Here is a 19,608-nt window from a genome sequence, read left to right as displayed (position 1 = left end):
CTTAAGAAATATGACACATTACATATGTGCAGAAAAAGAATGTACACTCAGTTTGGTGTCTCAAAACCAAATCCTCAAAAATCCATTAAGGGATTCTTGGAAGTAAACACAGAATTGATAGCTCTTATTTGTAAAGGTGACAATGAAATGGTAGATACCTTATGTAACAGAGTTCCTTTGGGGTATTTTGAAACGTTCATGTAAAACCTCCACAAATATTCTGGTAATTGCTTGTTTTTGACTCAGGTCAGAAGCAAGGCTTCTTCCACCATCTCCTTGGCACCTGCTATCATGATTAATGTCAGGTTCCCTGGGACTAAACTACCCCAAGCCCTGACCTGGATAGCTGAGGTCAGCCTGATCCCATCAGATCTTGAAAGCTAAGCAGGGTCAGCCCTGGCTAGTATTTGGATAGGCAACCTCGAAGGAATACCAGAGGTATGACACAGGGCAGGCAATGGCAAACCACCTCTGAAACATCTCTTGCCTTAAAAACAAGTCTACCTCACCACCTAGTGGTGCACAACACTAAAAGAGCTATAACTTCTGGCTGCCAAATAATCTTAGTATCTCCTGGCTACACTAAACACACTGCCATACGATAATTATTAATCATTATTACTACCACAGATACACTAGAACATGGGACCTCAGATGCCTGCATGGCAAGAATGGCTAGTGTTGGAATCCAAGGAAGGATTCTGAAACCGTCTTGTTCTTGGATTATGGGGTAATCAGACATAGATTTTATTAAAATAAATTTAAAACAAAGTTGCAAAAGGTGGTAAAAACCCAAACAAGGGTCAGAGTCCAATTGCATTATCTGCTAGGAAAACATAGAAAATACAGTTGAATTATTAAGGACAAGGAATGGAAGGACAAAAAGAGGGAAGACAGATGGTACACAAGACTCCTGACCAGAACAATATTGGTAAGGTGTCCTCTATTTTAGTAATATACAAGCTTTTGTGTCACAAAGTAGAAGTGCTAAAGAAAAATAACGGTGGTAATTCATGAGATACAGTGGCCTGCCTTTCTCACATACCTTTGAATAGATGGTGTGGAGAAGCTACCATTTTCTGTGCACAACATAACCACACAGCAATAACCTAGTCACTGTTTTCCAACAATGAGAATGAAAGAAGGCAAGGAAGGAAGGAAAGAAAGAGGTTCCTACATCTGTGAGAAGACAAGGAAGACGAGAGGTTTCCTGTCTGAATGGATGCCTCCTAGTGCCAAAAGGGGACACAGAGGTCTTTTGTCTCTTTTTACTACTTAACTTTTTGAGTTATGAGGGCCACACATTTGCCCTAGGCTTGAGGTGAATGAAGTCTCTAATTAGAACAGATGGAAGAGCCTTCTTCAAAGAGCATCCTTTGACTGACTGAGATGCCCAGCATTCCTATCAGAATTTCACCCACAGCCCATTTCCCTTTCGTCTACTCTTCTTCCTCTGGTCATTATCCCCACCAGACCTCTTCCTCTAGTTCTAGATGCGCATGCCCTGCCCCCAGGGTTGCTATATGAGGCTTTTTCTCCTTTAGAAAACTGAACGTTCGTTCCATTTACAGAGTTGCTAGTAATCATAAACATTGAGACCAGCTCAAACTATTGCTATTCGCATGTTCCAGCAGTGGCTAGAAGGGTAAAGCTTAGAGGTGGCAAGTGACAGTGCTTCCATTCCAAGCCAAGAAAAGAAACAGTATCAAGTGTATTGGATACCATATATGAAGGAAGGGAATTTTGTATACCTGTTACTTAGAAAAAGAGAGGGATGAGTGAAGCCTTGACAATCTTTTTCCCCCGTCAGAAAATTCTAGCAGTAGTTTAGTTCCAAAAGGAAACAAATTAATAGAAGAATAATCTACAGCTGTTATGTAGGATGGTGAAGACAGCTTAAATGCCCAGCTGGAACCAGTGATTTGATGCCAAAGCACACTAACGTTCCAGTAATATTAGCTTATTGTGACGGTGACGTGGAGGCGCAGGCGCGGCGGAGCCAAAATGGACAGTAGCCGGAGCCGTGCTGACGCGAAACCGCGCACCAGATGGGCCCACCAAAAGAAAGCCACCAAAATGGAAAAAGACCTATCCCTGGCCCCCAGGACGGAAGTACCGACCCCGAAGACCGCCGGAAGAAGAAGAAGGAGCCAGAGAACAGCAAGCCCCACCACCTGGGTGCCGGTAGGCAGCCCCGCCCCTGTACCATGTGGCCATAGATAGGGAAAAGAAAGACTTAGACTTCTATGTAAACCGCCCAGAGACCCTTCGGGGTCAGGGCGGTATATAAGCTGAATGTATAAATAAATAAAATAAATACCTGAGTGTGGTATATCATTCCAGCCCATGGACACACATAGTTATTCCCACATGGATCAGATCTCATGATTCTAGAAATGATTTTTCTGGGGCCAGAAAGGGTGTGCAGGAATGGAGAGCAACATGGGAAAACTCCATGTGCCTTCCATGCACCGATGGCCAGATACACACCGCTATCATTTTATCTCAATACGAAGTAGTGCTCCCTCATTGCTTGATTGCTGGAAGTTGGGAACATGTAGAATGGATAAAAGTTACTACCCATGGCTCTTTTGGAGACATGATGCTGATGAGAATGGGCTGTTGGTCAAATGCAGCACAGCTGTTTTTCAGTTTCTTTAGGTCCCTTTAAGGTATGCCTGCTCTCGTCAAACATGAACAGTTCAGTTTCAAACACGGAAATTAAATGACCAGGACACTTCAATTAACTTCTATTGTTGAGAGTTAGAACATAGACATAATAATAATTTAGCCTATTTGAGACATGGGCCATGGCCTACTACAGACTAACCTGGGATCACCAAATTAATTTCTCTTTAGACATTTGCTCTCAGAGATGAGAAACAGAGTAAGTGATTTCATCATTATGAATCCCTGTAGTGCTGTTATCTTTCTAAAAGCCCCCTTTTATTCTCAGTCCTACACTAAGAAATGGAGTGCGACATCTGAAGCACGGCAGAAGATGTTAAGCATGAAATAATTGATGAAAAAAGAGCTTTTGCCATGGATATTAAAGACTGAAGCACTTGCTGGCTTCCATGGAATCCGATTAGCATATTCATTCTTAGGCTAGTTTTTTAAATAATTGCAATAGGCATATATTAAAATAATAGCTAATTATGAAGGGATACGGTGAAATTGTCCTGAAATGCACTATTTGAGAGACAATTCCCTTTGAGGGCACTACGAAGCAATATTTTGACAGCTTAATTGATGTACAGATCCACACAGGTGTCAACTCCATGGGCAATGCTGTCTTTCATGAGACACCAATTGCTCTTAAAAGGTGGTAGTACATTTCAGTATTTCTATATAATCTTAATTACACTTTTTAAATGATCATATAATCAGAGATGGCACACTAAGGCAGTGACCCCCCCACCTCCACTTGAGTGTTACTTCATATATATCAGATCAGCAGACAGCATAAAAATTGAACTGGATCCAAGCTAAGGGATTTGGTTTGGCAGCACAGGAAAACAGTAGAAATCAAGGAAATAAGAAGACATTTTACGCTGAAACAAGTAGCAGCCACTAGTCTCAATGAGCTAAAGGCCTGTCAAAAGAGTTCTTTATCTCATCTCCTTCCAAGGTATACTCCCTTACTTCAACACTCTGACTTCTGCCTTCCTGCCCATTATTGAGGCCATTGTCACTGGTGGAACAAAGGATGGGACTAGGTATGCTTTTCCAAATCGAATTCTGTAGCCACAAGTCAAGAATCGACTCCAGGTTCTATGAAGAAAGTAAGAAACAGCCATTATCCTGGGGGAAAAGTCCACCCTGCTTTGCAATTTTGACCCTGTATAGCACTATCACTTTATATTAATACTAGGAATAAGGCCCATTGTGGAAATAAATACAATGAGCGCTAAAAAGAGGCTCTGGGAGAGTGCCAAGGCCGTGGGCACTCAGAATCAATTTGCCATGACAACCTCAGCAGGGTATAAGGACACAGAGTCCACCATTTTCTCCAGGGGAATGGATCAATACCATCTGGAGAGCAGTTGTAATTCTGAGTGATCTCCACCCCCCACCTGGAGATTGGCAACAGTGGTTCCCCATTACAGAATGGCTGGTTTGGAGGGCAGAGTCTAAGGCATTGTACCTGTCTGAGGCCCCACTCCTCCTCAAACCTCACCCTCTCCAGACTCCATCTCTCAAATCTCCAGGATTTTCCCATCTGGAGTTGGCAACCCTATCTACTTCCCAGCCAAGCATCAACCTACATTTCCCCCTCATTGATCATCTTTCCATCTCCCTCCCACCAGCAGCCCCCGCCGTGCTCTGAAGCCCTGACTGCCACATATCTGTGGCAGTAATGGGGTGACTGCTGGCACGTTTTCCTATCATTTTTTGCCTTGTGGTATTCTGCTTGTGGTGTGATCTGTCTTTTTTGTGGTGTGGCATGATTGCGTTATTGGGTTTGTTTCTTTTGAAGGGGAAGTGATGTGTTGTGACTGAGGACATATTTTACCTCAGAATACAGCAGGTCCCATATGCAACTGACAGTTCCAACTGTCTCGTGGGGGGGGGGAGTTTGAGGTGCGGAATGGAGTGAAGTCCAGTCAGCTTCCATATGCAAATGACCTTGAAACTCTGGCCCAATCAGAGAAGAGTGGCCTAGGCTGCAGTGGGTGGGAGAGAACTCAGGCAACACAGCTAGTGGATAGAGACACCTTGTGATTGACACATCACGGAGCCAACTGATTTTGGAGTGCATACAACGTTGTGGGACCACTACTCAATTATATATAAGAAGACATAAAGCATCCCCAAAGTAACAATCACTTAACAGTCAGTATTCTTTCTGTAAACAGACACGCACTTGGAACATATCAACAACATTCTATTGATTTTTGCTACCAGAGAAAATTCTACCACGACTTGCAGGGTTTTTTTGGAAGAATGCCTAGAGAAGTGGCTCTGCCACTTTGTCCTTTTAGGACACTGTCACCTGTACGTTAGTAAACAACCTCAAGTACAGCCAATCACCACTTATCATTTTCTTTCGGTAAACAGAAAAAGGATACAATACAGAAAGGTATCTCATAACACATTAATTTTATTATTTTCCCTGAGCTTCCAAAGGGTCTTTAAAGAGCCTTTCTCCTCATATCCTTTCCAATAAGCCCCATTACCTTTTTTAGGTGTATTGAATCTGCACAGGTGTTACATACCATCTGCTCAAAATCCTATAATTAAACACTTAAACAAACAGGCACAATTCTCCTGTCATATATCAGCTCAGTTCTCCAGAGTAAATTCCATTTCCAAATCCTTCTCCCAGTTTAACCCACAGGCCATTTCCCTTTGTAGCACAACCAGAAGCAAATAACTAAATCAAATCTTTAAATGAGTGGTACCCCCACAACAAGCAGTAAGTACTCAGATCTGGTAAAATCTCTTTTTTACTTCAGTAAAACTCTGGTGTGGTACAAATGGTGTAGATATATGATTCATTTGTGAATACTGGAAGAATAGGAGTTTCATTCTAATTTTTCATAAGTTGTACATTAGACTTGATCAATATCTCAAAATTTGCATATGCGGCATCTTGTCAACTTCTTGTAAGCATTCCTCTCTAGACCTAGAATAAATTAACAGATGTTACAAAAATAGTGTCACCGGAGTAACTGCACTCACCAACATAGATTGGGTTTCCCCTGACTTTTAGCCATGATAAACTAAATATGAATTCCATGTATACCGCTCCATACCAGGTTCTGGAGAAAAACAAGAGAGAATGACACTTTCATGCCTCAAACCTTTGGCCTAGATAAGGGGTGGAAGTCCCTGGCACTCATACCAACAGTGGCACATTAGACTATTATGGTTGGTACCCAGGGTGAGAGCTCTCCCCAAGTAACTAAGGTACAAGCAACACTGCTGGGGCCAGCAGTGTGGGAGAAGGCAACAAGAACACCTTTTGCCTGTCATTGCCTCCCAGACCTGCAAAGCCACTAGTTGAGTTCAAGGCAAATCCCAGAAATGACAGCAGTACTGCTGCAGCTTAGGTTGCATCAGAATACAGAGTGATCTTGACAGGCTGGAAAACTGGGCTAAAACAAATAAAATGAATTTCAATGGGGATAAATGTAAACTTCTGCATTTAGGTAGGAAAAATCAAATGCATAATTATTGGATGGGGGAGACTTGTCTTGGCAGTAGCATGTGTGAAAAGGATCTAGGGGTCTTAGTAGACCATACATTGAACATGAGTCAGCAGTGTGATGTGGTAGTTAAAAAGGCAAATGCCATTTTGGGCTGTATCGACAGAAGTATAGTGTCCAGACACAAAGTGATCATGGTCTTTACACTGCTCTGGTTAGACCTCACCTGGAGTATTGTGTTCAGTCTTGGGCACCACAATCTAAGAGTAATATAGACAAGCTGGAATGTGTCCAGAAGAGGGCAATGAAGATGATGAGGGTTCTGGAGACCAAGTCCTATGAGGAAAAGTTGAAGGAGCTCAGTATGTTTAGCCTGGAGAGGAGACGATTGAGAGGTGATATGATAACCATCTTCAAGTACTTGAAGGACTGTCATATATAGGATGGTGCGGTCAGAGTTCTTTTCTGTTGCCCCAGAAAGTCGGACAAGAACCAACGGGTTGAAATTAAATCAGAAGAGTTTTCAGCTAAACATTAGGAAGAACTTCCTGACAGAGCAGTTCCCCAGTGGAACAGGCTTCCTCGGAAGGTGGTGGGCTCTCCTTCTTTGGAGGTTTTCAAACAGAGGCTAGATGGCCATCTGACAGCAATGCTGATTGTGTGAACTTAGGCAGATCATGAGAGGGAGGGCAGGAAGGGTTGCCTCAGTGCTTAGTTCTTCTGGCCCTTTTTTACATGCCCAGGGAAATGCTGATTGCCATGTTGGGGTCAGGAAGCAAGCAAACTGGCCTGGAGATTTTTGTCATCTTCTGGGCATGGAACAACAGTCACTGGGGGTGGGGGGGAGGTATCTGTGAATTTCCTGCATTGTGCAGGGGGTTGGACTAGATGACCCTGGAGGTCCCTTCCAACTCTTTGATTCTATGATCAGGCACAATGGGTCAAGTACAACCCTCATTTCCCACAACCTGGATTTTGTCTGCCATCACACTAACATCTTCACAGGCAGACACTGCATTTTGGGGGGCACTTGTGTCAAAAATGTCACCTATCCCTGGCCTAGATGGACCGTGATCTTATTCAGAAAGGCTATTCTTACAGCAAAGCAAATAACTTTTTGGCTCAGCTGAGGTCACTGTTACCATCTCTGATTTTAAACCAAATGTTGCTGCAGGAAGCTGAAAATAAAATTAACAGTGTAATTAGAAGCATTTAGTCTTAGCTTGCCCGTTTAGAATTCCCTTCGTCATGTGATAATTCTATTAAACATTAAGACAGAATTGGAGATGTGCATTCAAAATGCTATTATTGGTATGAAGTTTGAATGAGTGCTCAGTCTCCCACTCCCATTTTCAAAAAAGGCCAAAATTGTTATCAAATTTTCCATTTTTCTACCAAAATAACACAAGTAAAATTTTAAAAACAAAAATAAAAGCTACATAATTCAAAAACTAGTAACTTGAAGGACCATCTCTTGCTATGGCCCTCCAGTGAAAATCTGCCCCCAAAGCCCTCCTCTCTGTGTCCCCATCTTCAGAGGTGAAGTAAGTGGCTACTAAAGATGAGGCATTTTTACTGGTGGAACCTTGCCTTAGAATGTCCTCTCCATTTTGAGGTTCTCCTAGCAGAGGGGTGGCCAAACTGTGGCTTGGGAACCGCATATGGCTCTTTCACACATATTGTGCAGCTCCCGGCAGGGCAGCTGGGGAAGTAAAGGGGAGGTTTGCCTCCCCAATCGGTCTTCCCTTTCCCAGTCAGTGTTCCCCTCTCTGGGTTTCTTTCTTTCTTTCTTTCTTTCTTTCTTTCTTTCTTTCTTTCTTTCTTTCTTTCTTTCTTTCTTTCTTTCTTTCTTTCTTTCTTTCTTTCTTTCCTTCCTTCCTTCCTTCCTTCCTTCCTTCCTTCTTTCTTTCCTTCTCTTTCCTTTCCTTTCCTTTCCTTTCTCCCTCCCCCATCTATTTGCTTTGCTCCTTTCTCTCTCTCTCATTTCCTTCCTCCCCCTCCCATCTTTCTGGGTTTTCTCTCTCTCTCTCTTCCTTCCTTCCCCCTCCCTCACCCATCTATTTGTTTTCTTTATTTCTTTCTTTCTCTCTCTCTTTCCATCTGTTTCATTCTTCCTTTCCATCTCTTTCTTTCTCTCCCTCAGACAAATATCATTAGCAAACAAATAAATATAACTGGACAAATAAATATCATTATCAGTATCTGTTTTACCCCTTTTGTTTTTATTTCTGGCAGTCTCATTTAATGTTAATAATCAGCAAATCTGCATATTTTTCAATAAAAATGCATGTGCAATATTTGTTTATGTCTTGCAGCTCTCAGACATCTGACGTTTATTCTATGTGGCTGTTACATTAAGCCAGATTAGCCACCCCTGTCCTCATGCCTACTTGAGTTTCCTTTAAGCTCCAGGCCAAAATATTTCTTTTTCACCTGGGCTTTTAACTAACGGGTTTTATAATGTTTGGGTGTTTTAGGGTCTGCTTCCAGTCTGAGGACTGTTTTATCAATATCACTTTAGAATACTAGGTTTGTTTTATGCTACTTTTATATCCTTCCATTTATTTTAATGATCTTTTTATTGGCTTGTCATTTCATATTGACTTCTTTGTGTTTTTTTTGGCTTGGTTTTTATCAGTGCTCCCTCTAAGCTGAGTTAGTGTGAGCTAGCTCACAGTTTTTTAGCCTCCAGCTCACACATTTTTGTCTCAGTTCAGGAAGGATGGCTCCAGAGCAAACTAATTTATGCAGTAGCCAAATCACTTGCTCACAACTTTAATGCCAGTATCTCACAAAGTAGAATTTTTGCTCACACGACTCCACGGCTTAGAGGGAGCATTGGTTTTTATTGTTTTATTTGTGACCTGCCTCAAGCAAGTTCTGCAAAGGTGGCAAACAAATTCTCTGCATAAATGAATGAGTTCTGCTCTTACACAGTGTTTCCAGTGGTTTCCCACCAAGGAAGTGATCTGTTCCACATTTGCTCAGCTTCTGCAGTTTCCAGATGTTCTCAGACCTGCTTTGGAGAGTGAGCTCTCTGAGTCAATGTTGGCTGGTATGTTTAGGACACAGTTCTGTATTTCATATTCAGACCAGAGCATGACCACTGAGCTTGTTTTCAAAAGGAGCAGAAGCAAGCATGACCTCTGTGATTTACTAGTAATTATGCTGGAAAAGTTGGAAGCAGGCCTCCTGTTAGCCCAACTAATGTATAGCATCTATGAATGAAAGTGTACAGTATCTCAGTGGCACTCATTCAATTCTGTTCTATCTATTATATAGTAAAGATTTCCCATCAAAGCTGCAGTTATACAGAATGCCTATTACAGCAGCTACATAAAGTTAAAAAGACATTATGAATAAGTTCGCTGTGACTCTTACCCGGCATGCCTGCACAAGATGGTCTAATGCTGACATGTGTTTATTACACTTAATAATGTTTACATAATACTTCCTTGAACTCATTATGGCTGTCAAAAATCTGATTCATCTGTTTTTCCTCCATTGTGTTTATCTCTAAAGGCTCTGCAGTCACTAAAGCAAGATAAATTGCATCACAGAGAAGATGGAAGAGTTCTTATGCTGAACAGATTGGGTTGGAAAGCTATGAGCCTGTTTTAGGTACTGGGGGACATAATATTGAACTACATTTGCTGGATGTTGCCCAGGACAAGGCTGAATACCAATACCTGACAAGGAAAAGCTCTTAAGAATATGGTTCTGCACACCAAAGCAGTCCTGGGTTTCAGCCACCTTCCTACTCTCTGTCTGCCTGAGAAAGTCATGCCAGTAAATCTTTTCAGCAAAACGGTAAAATAGGCAAATCTGTCAGGGTGATAATGATTGTTTGGACAATAAATATTCACAGTTCTTTCGCTTGATACTTTGCTCAGCAGACTTCTTTCCACGTATCATGGAGCAAGAATCATTTTATTAAAATTTACATATCCACTTAAATATTTTTATCTCACTTCTGTCCCACTGGGGACTCAACACGGCTTACAAACACAAATACAAATTTAAATGAATATCATACAACCCAACAGGCCTCCAGTCAAACATAACACAGGTGAGGAGTCACCACAACATCCTGGGGCTAGTTCTGCTGGTGTAAGTCACACGGGACCATGCCATGAGTTAACAGCCAAGGGCCAAGCTGCTGTTGGCTTTTGCTCTTCAGTTCCCACCTCTAGCCAAGTCCAGGTTTTGTTACCTGCAAAAAAGGGAGAGGCAGATGCTCAACCCTGGTCTCACTCAGCAGACTCAGATATTCCCATTTCCTTTCCCACTGATAATTTCACTGCACTGGTCCCTTCATACCTAGTGATACTATAATAAACCTTTCATATATTACTTTGTAAAACAATCACAAGATGCTGCTGGGCCAGATTGTCTGTAATGGCCACACTGGTTGGATAGGGAGAGTAAAGGCGACCATTTTCCTGGGGAAAGCGCAAGAAAAAGTACAGCTGGCAGGCAATGTGAAATCTACCAGACAGAGCTCCTAGCACAGAACTACTTAAGTGGACCCTAATAGTGTATAAACAATCCCAATGACATAAGCCCTCTAGCTTACGATACATAGAAGGGTACAGAAAAACTCTCCTTAAAAGGAAAGATGTTCAACAGTGCAATGTACAGCTAGGGTAACAGTCCCCAACGTGGTGCTCATGGATGACATAGCACCCACCAACACCTCTCCTGGTGCCCACCAAGTGTTTTTAGAAAGTGGGCGGGGCCAAGTGGAGCACTTGCACAGCAGGACTTCTGATTGGTCTCTGGAGATCCAATTGACTTGGCGGATTAAAGTAACTGTTTCAGTGGCAGCTGCCACCACAGTGCTGTCACTCCTCTTTCCCAGTGTATTTTTAAAATTACTCCCCCCTCTCCCCTACATTTGGGCTTTCTCTGGGTATGATGCTTCTGCGTCGTGTGGAAGCCATTTTGTGGTTTGCTTCACCTTCTGTGGCAGACATTCTGTAATTGGCTATGCTTCCTGTGGCAGCCATTTTGGGGTTGCACCCATCACCCCCTGTCAGATCTTCAAAGGTGGCCAGAGGCTCAAAAAAGTTGGGGAGCTCGGGACTGCAGATGACAGCCAGCCTTTATCTTAACCCCCAAATGGCAGCAAATGGAGGAGCCAAGGTTCCCAGATATACTCATGTGGTTACAGGAATGAAAGGCACAAAACCTTTTACAAATATGCAAGAATTCATGATAGTTGAGTACAATACTTTGGTGCCACTTGTTTGGAAGGGCAGAACCGCAGCAGAATGACTGGAAATCTCAAGTAAAAGAGGCAGGGTGATTTAGTTCTAGGTGCTGACCAGGGAGACATGGGGAGTCTGTTCCTTGTTAAGTTCGCTGGGACACCACAGGACAGTCCCAGGTGTGTTGTGCGGGTTAAATGGAAAACTCCCACATATATCACTCTGAGTTACTTGGCAGAAGGTTGGGATATAAATACGAGAAATCAAATATATGAGAACAAGGCTGTGTGTGGGAATTATCAATATGTTCAAAATAAGCAGGGTATATGTAGACACTGGTGTTTTCCAGATTTCCCTAATGTTCCATTTTCATTACTGTTTTTTTCCCTTGTGTCCTCGTGGCATCCTGGGTTTTCCTTGTGTTTTTTCCTGTTCTTTCGTAGTTCTTCCTGTACGTCCCCCCAATTGCAGAATGAATTTGCAAGATAGCCTCTTGATCAAAATGTGAACAGTTTCTTCCGTCTCATGGATTGCTGCCCAAACCTGCTCAGAAAGGATGGGTTTTGGTGGTGATTTTTGTTTAAAAAATTGCATGCCAGCATTTCAGTGTTGGAGGGTGCCTTGTGAAACAAAAGTTCAGTCCCATTTGGAGGCCCAACAACAGCAGACAATCATTGCCTTCCTTACCGTTCCTACATTCACACTCAAGAGCAGATTCTTGCATGTCCCTGGGCGCCATTTTCAAATAGATTTTGCAGTGCATGCAGCTACTCTGAAAACATGTATTTGACCAAAACAAGCTCTTGTGAACTGTGTACTGATGCAAATCAGGGAAAGGAATTCAAAATGTTGAGAGGGAGTCAATGAGAGAGAATGATCAAACATGGGAAAAGAGGCAACCAAAAAAAGGAGACACGGGAAATGTACTCATAAAGGGATTTCTTGGCCTCTTGAGGCTGCTGAAGAGAAGCAATGCTTCAGCACATGGGCAAAAAGGAACATAAAAAACAGAAAACCAATCCACATTGTGAATGTGAACAGATGGAACACCAATGGGGAAAAGAAATGAAAACATGTGTGTTTTGATTCTACCCATAGTGTAGTCACTGAAACTGACACAACACCAATCAAAACCCACAAGGCAGCTGCAGTCTGGAAAATGCCATTCTCTGAGAGAACAGAGACTGGGACCCCTGGTATCTATGGGACTGCTGCCTCCCTTACATGCCCACAAGGTGGCTCCGATCATCAGACCAAGGTTTGAAATTTGGATAATGAAGAAAGCTGGCAGAAAGTTTATTCATTCAAAATGGGGTGCTGGAGGAGAGTTTTACAGATACTGAAGCCTGAACCTGAAGTGACCAAACTGAGGCTTATCATACTTTGGCCACATTCTGAAAAGACAAGATTCACTGGAAAAAGACCATAATGCTAGGAAAAAAATAATGCCCAACATGAGATGGATTGACTCAATCAAGGAAGCCGTGGCCCCCAGTTTGCAAAACAGGAGCAAGCCTGTTAATGATAGGACACTTTGGAGGTCATTAATCCACTGGGTTGCCATAAGCCACTTAACACACACACACACCTCCTCTCTGGTCACTAAGCACTGTTGTTGTTCAGGTTGATGTTTTCTTTGTGGCTGCACCTGTGCTACGTAATGGTCTTCCTGTGAATACCAGGGAATTCCCAACCTTGCACAGATTTTGGAAAGTCTCTGCAAAGTGGAGATTTTCTGACAAGCTTTTAACAACCCATGAATGGAAGTTGTGGTTTGAGCCAGTTTGGTGTAGTGGTTAAGTGCGCGGACTCTAATCTGGGAGAACTGGGTTTGATTCCCCACTCCTCCACTTGCACCTGGCTGGATGACCTTGGGCAAGCCATAGTTCTGATAAGAGCTGTTCTTGAAAAAAGAGCAGTTTCTGTCAAGAGCTCTCTCAGCCACACCTACCTCACAGGGTGTCTGTTGTGGGGAGGGGAAGGGAAAGGAGTTTGTAAGCCGCTTTGAGACACCTTTGGGTAGTGAAGGGTGGGGTATAAATCCAATCTCTTCTTCTTTTATTTGAATTTATGTTGACATGAGTTTGTTTTCAGATTTGATTCAAGCTGCTTTGAGTCTCCTTAATTTGGGAGAAAAGTGGCAAATACTTGCCAACTTTTTTTCTCATCAGGACTTTTGCATCAAGATTTGAGACGTAGCACTTTGAATATCAACACGATGTGAAGGAAACAGAAATACAACATTCCATTTATCATTTTGTTATCTTCAGCCTCCTCTACACTTCTTTAACTAGGGAGTTGGGCAAGTCATGCCAAACAGCATCATTTAGAAAAGAAAAAAAAGGAAGAGTTAAGCAGAAGTTTTAGTCCTGTGCTACTAGTGTAGGAGCTGCAGTGGCTCAAGTGGTTAAGACGCTGAACTGCAAGCTGTGGAAGGTCAGTAGTTCAGCAGTTTGAGACCTGGGTGCCGCATGATGGAGTGAGCTCCCATCTCTAGTTCCAGCTCCTGCCAACCTAGCAGTTTGAAAGCAAGAAATTGCAAGTAGATAAATAGGTACCACTTCGGTGGGAAGGTAACAGTGTTCCGTGCGCCTTGGTGTTTAGTTATGCCGGCCACAGCGCTGGCTCTTCGGCTTTGAAATGGAGATGAGCACCGCAACCCTAGAGTCGGATTCGACTGGCTTTCAAGCAAGGGAACCTTTACCTTTTTTACTAGTGTACTAGTTCTATATTAGATTGTTATGCCTCTTCCTCTTCACACATTCTGAGAACTGCGGGTTACTGCAGGCACTAAGGCTGCAATCTCAAGAACAACATGGGATTTACTTCTGAGCAGTGTTCCCTCTAAGCTGAGTTAGTGTGAGCTAGCTCAGTTTTTTAGCCTCTGGCTCACTCATTTTTGTCTTAGCTCAGGTAGGATAGCTCCAGATCAAACTGATTTATGCAGTAGCCAAATCACCTGCTCACAACTTTAATGCTAGTAGCTCACAAAGTAGAATTTTTGCTCACAGGGCCCCATAGCTTAGAGGGAACATTGCTTCCGAGCAGACCAGCTTCAGCTTGCATTTTACAAATGAGCAAGCCAGTGAGGTGTAGTAACCGTTGGACTAGGGCTGGGGCAACATGACTTCAGATCCCAGGAATGTACTGGCTGATCTTGGACCTGTCACTCAGCTCCCTCTGGTCAGCTATCTGATAGGGTTGTTGGGAGGATAAAATGGTGGAGGGGTGTCTGGGGCCCTGAGCTTCTTGGAGCAAGAGAGGGATAAAAATCTTCTCAGTAACTTCTGAATGAAATTGCTCCTTCCCTCCATTCCCCAGGGCGGCTCAGGAAGAAGGGATTTCAGTTAAATGAGTATGTCTATATTGTAGCTGTACCCCAAAAGAAGACAGAATAAGTCTTTTTTTAAAAATCAAGACCCCTTTTGCATCAGGTTGGGATGAAAGGCGGATCCCAGGTCTACAAAGGCTATCCTTACAAGCATGGCGACTTCCCCCTCCCCCCGCACCTCTCAGTTATTGAGTGTTCCTTAATATGCGCCTCTATTTGAAAACACAGCAGCATTAGACCAGCACTACACGAGGTCTCCTTTTCCTTCCTCCCCCTGTCATAACCTGAGCAAAACACAGCAGAAGGAGGGGGGCTGCTCTGAGGCCGGGCACGGCCCCCCCCCTTCAGAGCCTACCACATATCCTAAGTGGCCAGTCGGCGAGCGACTGCGCACCCGGGAAGAAAAGCGCGCGTGGCAACCCGGGAGGCTGAAGACCCCCGCCGGTGGGCGTGGCGCAGCGGCACGTGGGCAGGCGAGGGCAGCGGCGGGGAGCTCTGTTGTTGCAATTGCTCCGACCGGACGAGGCGGCGGATGCCGCTCGGGTCAGCAGGGGACAGACCGCCGAACCGCGCGCGGGCGCGCCCGAAAGGTAAAGGCCGGGCTGCTGGCTTGATGTGCTGCGCGCGCCCGCCCGGGTCCCCCTGCATGGCATGTTGTGCACGGCTAAGAAAGGCGCGGGGTGGGAGCCGGGAGCCGGCGGGAGGAGGATGCTGCCAGGTGCATTTCTTGGCTGGCGTTGCAGCTGCTGCTCAGCAGAGATGCCGGTTAAGTAAGGAGGGACTTTTGCTTGCGGATCCAGGCAGGGCGCCCGGGCAAGTGTAGGCTGGGTTGGCTGGAGTTCCTTTTCCTCCAGACGGTGGCTTTGTCCACGCTCGCTTCGTTGTCTGAGGACCCTTCGGGAAGCCGAGCTCGGGGTCTCTTCTGCAGTCCACTTGGAGAGGCGGGGGCGACAAGGCGGCCGCAGCCTTGTAACTTAACGTGATTCCACGAAAGAGTTTGGTTCACTTTGGCCAGAGGGCGTGAATTGCACTTGCGAGCATTGCATCTGTGAGGAGCGATGGAACAAGCGTGCAAAGCTGCTGCTGCAGTCCTGTCGGGGCGAAAGGTGCGCTCCTCCCGGAGTGTGGAGCTTTACGTTCCCCGCCCATTGTGATAACTGAACGGGAGGCACAACAGAATTAAGTTTGCAAGGGCCTCGGTGGAAGAGCCCTTGCAGGCACTGCCTTCCCAACTCCAGTTGCTTTGCACAGCGAGAGTATTTGTCCTTTTTTGGGGGGGTTTTGCGTTAGGAAAAGCTGCTGCAGGATTGAGTCACTGGCAAGGGCAGCCACGTGCAAGGACTTTCGAAGGCTCCCGGGTCCCACTTCGCCCTCAGCAGCGCGTGATGCACAAGAGGGTGGGAAAACTAGGGCTGCATTTATTAAACTGTTGTAACCCGCCCTGAGCCCGGGATAGAAATAAATAAGGACGAGCTCCCGAAGGGGCGCGCGTCGGGCTTGTGCGCAGGTGGTTTCTCCGGGACAGGATTCTGTTATTCACTAGGATTGCTTTTGCATCGGGGAGTCTTTGTGCACGCCCAGAGTCTACAATTTTTGCAAAGGGGTGGTTAATGGGCAGTGAAGCAGCCGGGACCCATCAGCGTGTTGAAAGAGTTCACCCGAGGGAACGGGGTCACGGGCTTCGAAGAACGGTGGCGATTGGCATTTTTAGCTTTCCTCAGAAAAACCGGGGCGGGGGGGGAGGGAGGTGATGAGCTCACTCCTTTGGCAGTTGATGGGAAAGTTGCCATGTCTGCTGGAGGGCGAGAGGAGCAGAAGAGGTAACAAAAAGGGGTTTTTTTGTGTGTGTGTTTTTTCGTGAGCAAGGGGGGGGGGGGGGGGGGGAGGTGATGAGCTCACTCCTTTGGCAGTTTATGGGAAAGTTGCCGTGTCTGCTGGAGGGCGAGAGGAGCAGAAAAGGTAACAAAAAAGGGGTTTTTTGGTGTTTTTTTTAAAAAGAAGCTATTTGGAGATAAGCGGTTGTCAGGTCTTTTGGGACTCACAAGTCAAGCTGTATGTCGGCGTGGCAATCGGATGGATTGTTTTACGATCCTTCTCGGGGTTGGGGTGGAAGTGCTAAAAGGAGATTGGAAGACTTTAGGTGGGTTGGGATGACTCGGAGCGGCACACGGGGTTGGCTGCTCTGGTGCCTGCGCTCCTTGTCGAACATCAGGAGTGGAAACGCGGCCACGCAGTTAAAAGAAAGGCGTAGGCAGGAAGTTTTAAATGAAGCTTTAAACAGGATTAAAAGGTCTTGCCTGGGCCACGTGGAGCCAGAGGCAGCCAGGGGCAGGGCAGGGAGGAAGCCTACTTACCGTGCTGCTTCTTCCTTGTCCTGCCATGAAATGAGGGCAGGAAGGAGAGGGCGACTGGGAGCAGGGGCGGGGCATTATGTGCCCGCCCCCTGCTCGTATCACTCCGGGAGCTCAGTACCGGCGAGCTCCGGCTCCATCCGATCCCTGCTTAGGAGGTGGTGACAGCAGCAAGAAAGACTGCTTGTTTTATTTACTTCATTCGTACCCCACATTTCTCCCCAATGGGAATCCAAAGCAGCTTACATCACAAGAATGCCCACACTTGACCAGCATCGGCACAACAACAGCTTTTCCCTCCAGTCCACTTGTGAAGCATTCCCAGCCATAAGGGCTAGCATAAGTTTGCAGTCTCTCCTAGCAACAAAGGACTGGAAGGAAAACTTGCTGAGTGGAGGGCTTCGCTGCTCTTGACCAATATGTATCATGGCAGTATCCTTATCATGGATCCTTAAGATAAATCATATATAAGAAAAGGATTTTCCAACTAAGGGTCTGAGAAGAACTGATCACATCCCCATTTCCTTCTAGTTCAGCACATTGAGCCTGCAGAAGGAGATCAAGGCAGGTTATTTGATCTACGTATTGTGTATATGTGATGTTCTTCCTTTAAAGCCATTTTTTCCTCTTATACAGATGTCTCCCACTAGTTACAGAAAAATCCAAATGATTTCTGAGATGAACTAGTTGTCCCCTGGCCTTAGTGATTTCTTGGGAGGCTTGGGAGGCTTTTTTCTGTCAGCCTATATGAGGCAAACTTACTCAAGCATGAAAGGCATATAGCACTGGGAACAATAGGTTTTCATACCACAAATAGCCAACAACAGGAACAGTACCCCACAAAAATATGAAAACTCTGGAATGATCAATGCAATTACTGATAATAATAGCTACTATAAGCCATAAAACCATGGACTAATAATCCAGCTTGGGTTCAGATAACCGGCTCTTGATGGGGCGCCATTGGCACCAGCGCAGTCCATCAGGAGCCTGGGTGTGATCCCGGATGCTTCTCTTAATATGGAGGCCCAGGTCACACATAGAGCCAGGCTGGCATTTTTCCATCTACACCAAGCTTGGCAGTTGGCCCCTTTCTTGTCGCACTCTGACCTGGCCACAGTAATCCATGCGACCGTCACCTCCAGGCTAGACTACTGTAAATCACTGTATGCTGGCCTGCCCTTGAGACTAGCCCAGAAGCTCCAGCAGATCCAGAATGCAATGGCATGTGTCCTAACAGGAACATTGTGGACTGCACATATTCAACCTGTGCCGTGCCAGCTGCACTGGCTTCCTGCGGAGCACCGAGTCAAGTTCAAGGTTTTGGTTCTGACCTTTAAGGCCTTGAGTGGTCTGGGACCAATGTATCTGCGGGACTGCCTCCTCCATTACACCCCTGGGAGAGCATTACGCTCCTCACAGAACAACTTGCTGGTGATCCCCAGCCCCAGAGATATCCAGCTGTCCTCAACCAGGACCTTCTCGGCCCTAGCCCCGACCTGGTGGAACTCTCTGCCAAATAACACCAGGGCCTTGCGGGGTCTTATGCAATTCCACATGACCTGTAAGGCAGAGATGTTCTGCCAGGCATTTGGTTGAGGACAGTGGAAGTTTACATCATGGATGGCACCCTACCTGGACCCCCCATCCCTTGTGGGGTTTTCTCCCTCCCCCATGCTCAAAAAGTACCCACAGACCAAGTGGGGACCACAAAAATATTGCTACTTGCTTTTAACTATTGTATAATATGTTGGATATGGTTTTATGGTTTTTACGGTTTTAAATCTGTACATCGCCTAGGCAGTGGTGGGCAAACTCATTAGTCAAGAGAGCCAAAAATCAACAGTACAACGATTGAAATTTATTTTGAGAGCCAAATTTTTTAAACTTAAACTATATAGGTAGGTACATTGTTATTAACTTAGAGTACTTCTAAACTGGCCTTTGTTAAAAATGTCCTCAATCTGATTGAGGTACGTTCGCGGAGGTCGACCCCTTCCAATTCTCCCATCCACACTCGTCTTGTATACTTGTTTTGTCTCCTTTCGTTCATTCTCTCTATATGTCCAAAGTATCCATAAAATTAAATCACGACAATGACTGACAAACATTAATGTGAACAATGGCCTTGCATCTCCTTGGAAAGTTTGGATAAGTCAGGTTTGTATGTTGTTGTTTTTAATTTTAGGCACGATTCCAGGTTCTCATCAATAAGACGATTTCTCAATTTACTCTCGATAAGGTTCATGCTTGAAAATGTTTGTTCACATAAATATGTAGACCCGAATAAGGAAAGAACAGCAAACGCTAGTTTTTTCAGTTGATTATATGAGTCAGGAATACTATTCCAGGTGTTAAAAATCAACATATCTTCCTTCTCCAGGTCTTTCAAAGCAGACCAGTTGTGCTGTGAACTAAGTTCACATTTGTTTTTCTCCAATATTTCTAGATCAGCACAAAGACGTTCAAATTTCGAGCTCCACATTTCTTTGTTTTTTAAATCCAGCAATTGCATTTCAAAGTTGTCAATGTCAATATTAAAGGGAGAAAAATTTAATTCTGTT

General features: G+C 44.7%; 1 protein-coding gene across 1 annotated transcript in view; it reads right to left on the bottom strand.

Annotated features, from left to right (window-relative positions):
- Positions 1-3,579: 3,579 nt before the first annotated feature.
- The window catches only part of LOC107110330 (protein ZBED8-like), a 25,040-nt gene continuing 9,011 nt past the window's right edge, over positions 3,580-19,608 (bottom strand). Inside the window, exon 5 of the mRNA XM_015411103.1 lies at positions 3,580-3,774. Coding sequence (XP_015266589.1) covers positions 3,580-3,774 — 195 coding nt within the window. The remainder of the gene's footprint in view (positions 3,775-19,608) is intronic.

The sequence above is a fragment of the Gekko japonicus genome, unplaced genomic scaffold (genome assembly GCF_001447785.1).
Source record: "Gekko japonicus isolate JY-2015 unplaced genomic scaffold, Gekko_japonicus_V1.1 scaffold723, whole genome shotgun sequence".
Lineage (NCBI taxonomy): Eukaryota > Metazoa > Chordata > Lepidosauria > Squamata > Gekkonidae > Gekko > Gekko japonicus.
Note: the sequence above shows the minus strand (reverse complement) of the source record. Positions and strands in the feature narration are given on the sequence as shown.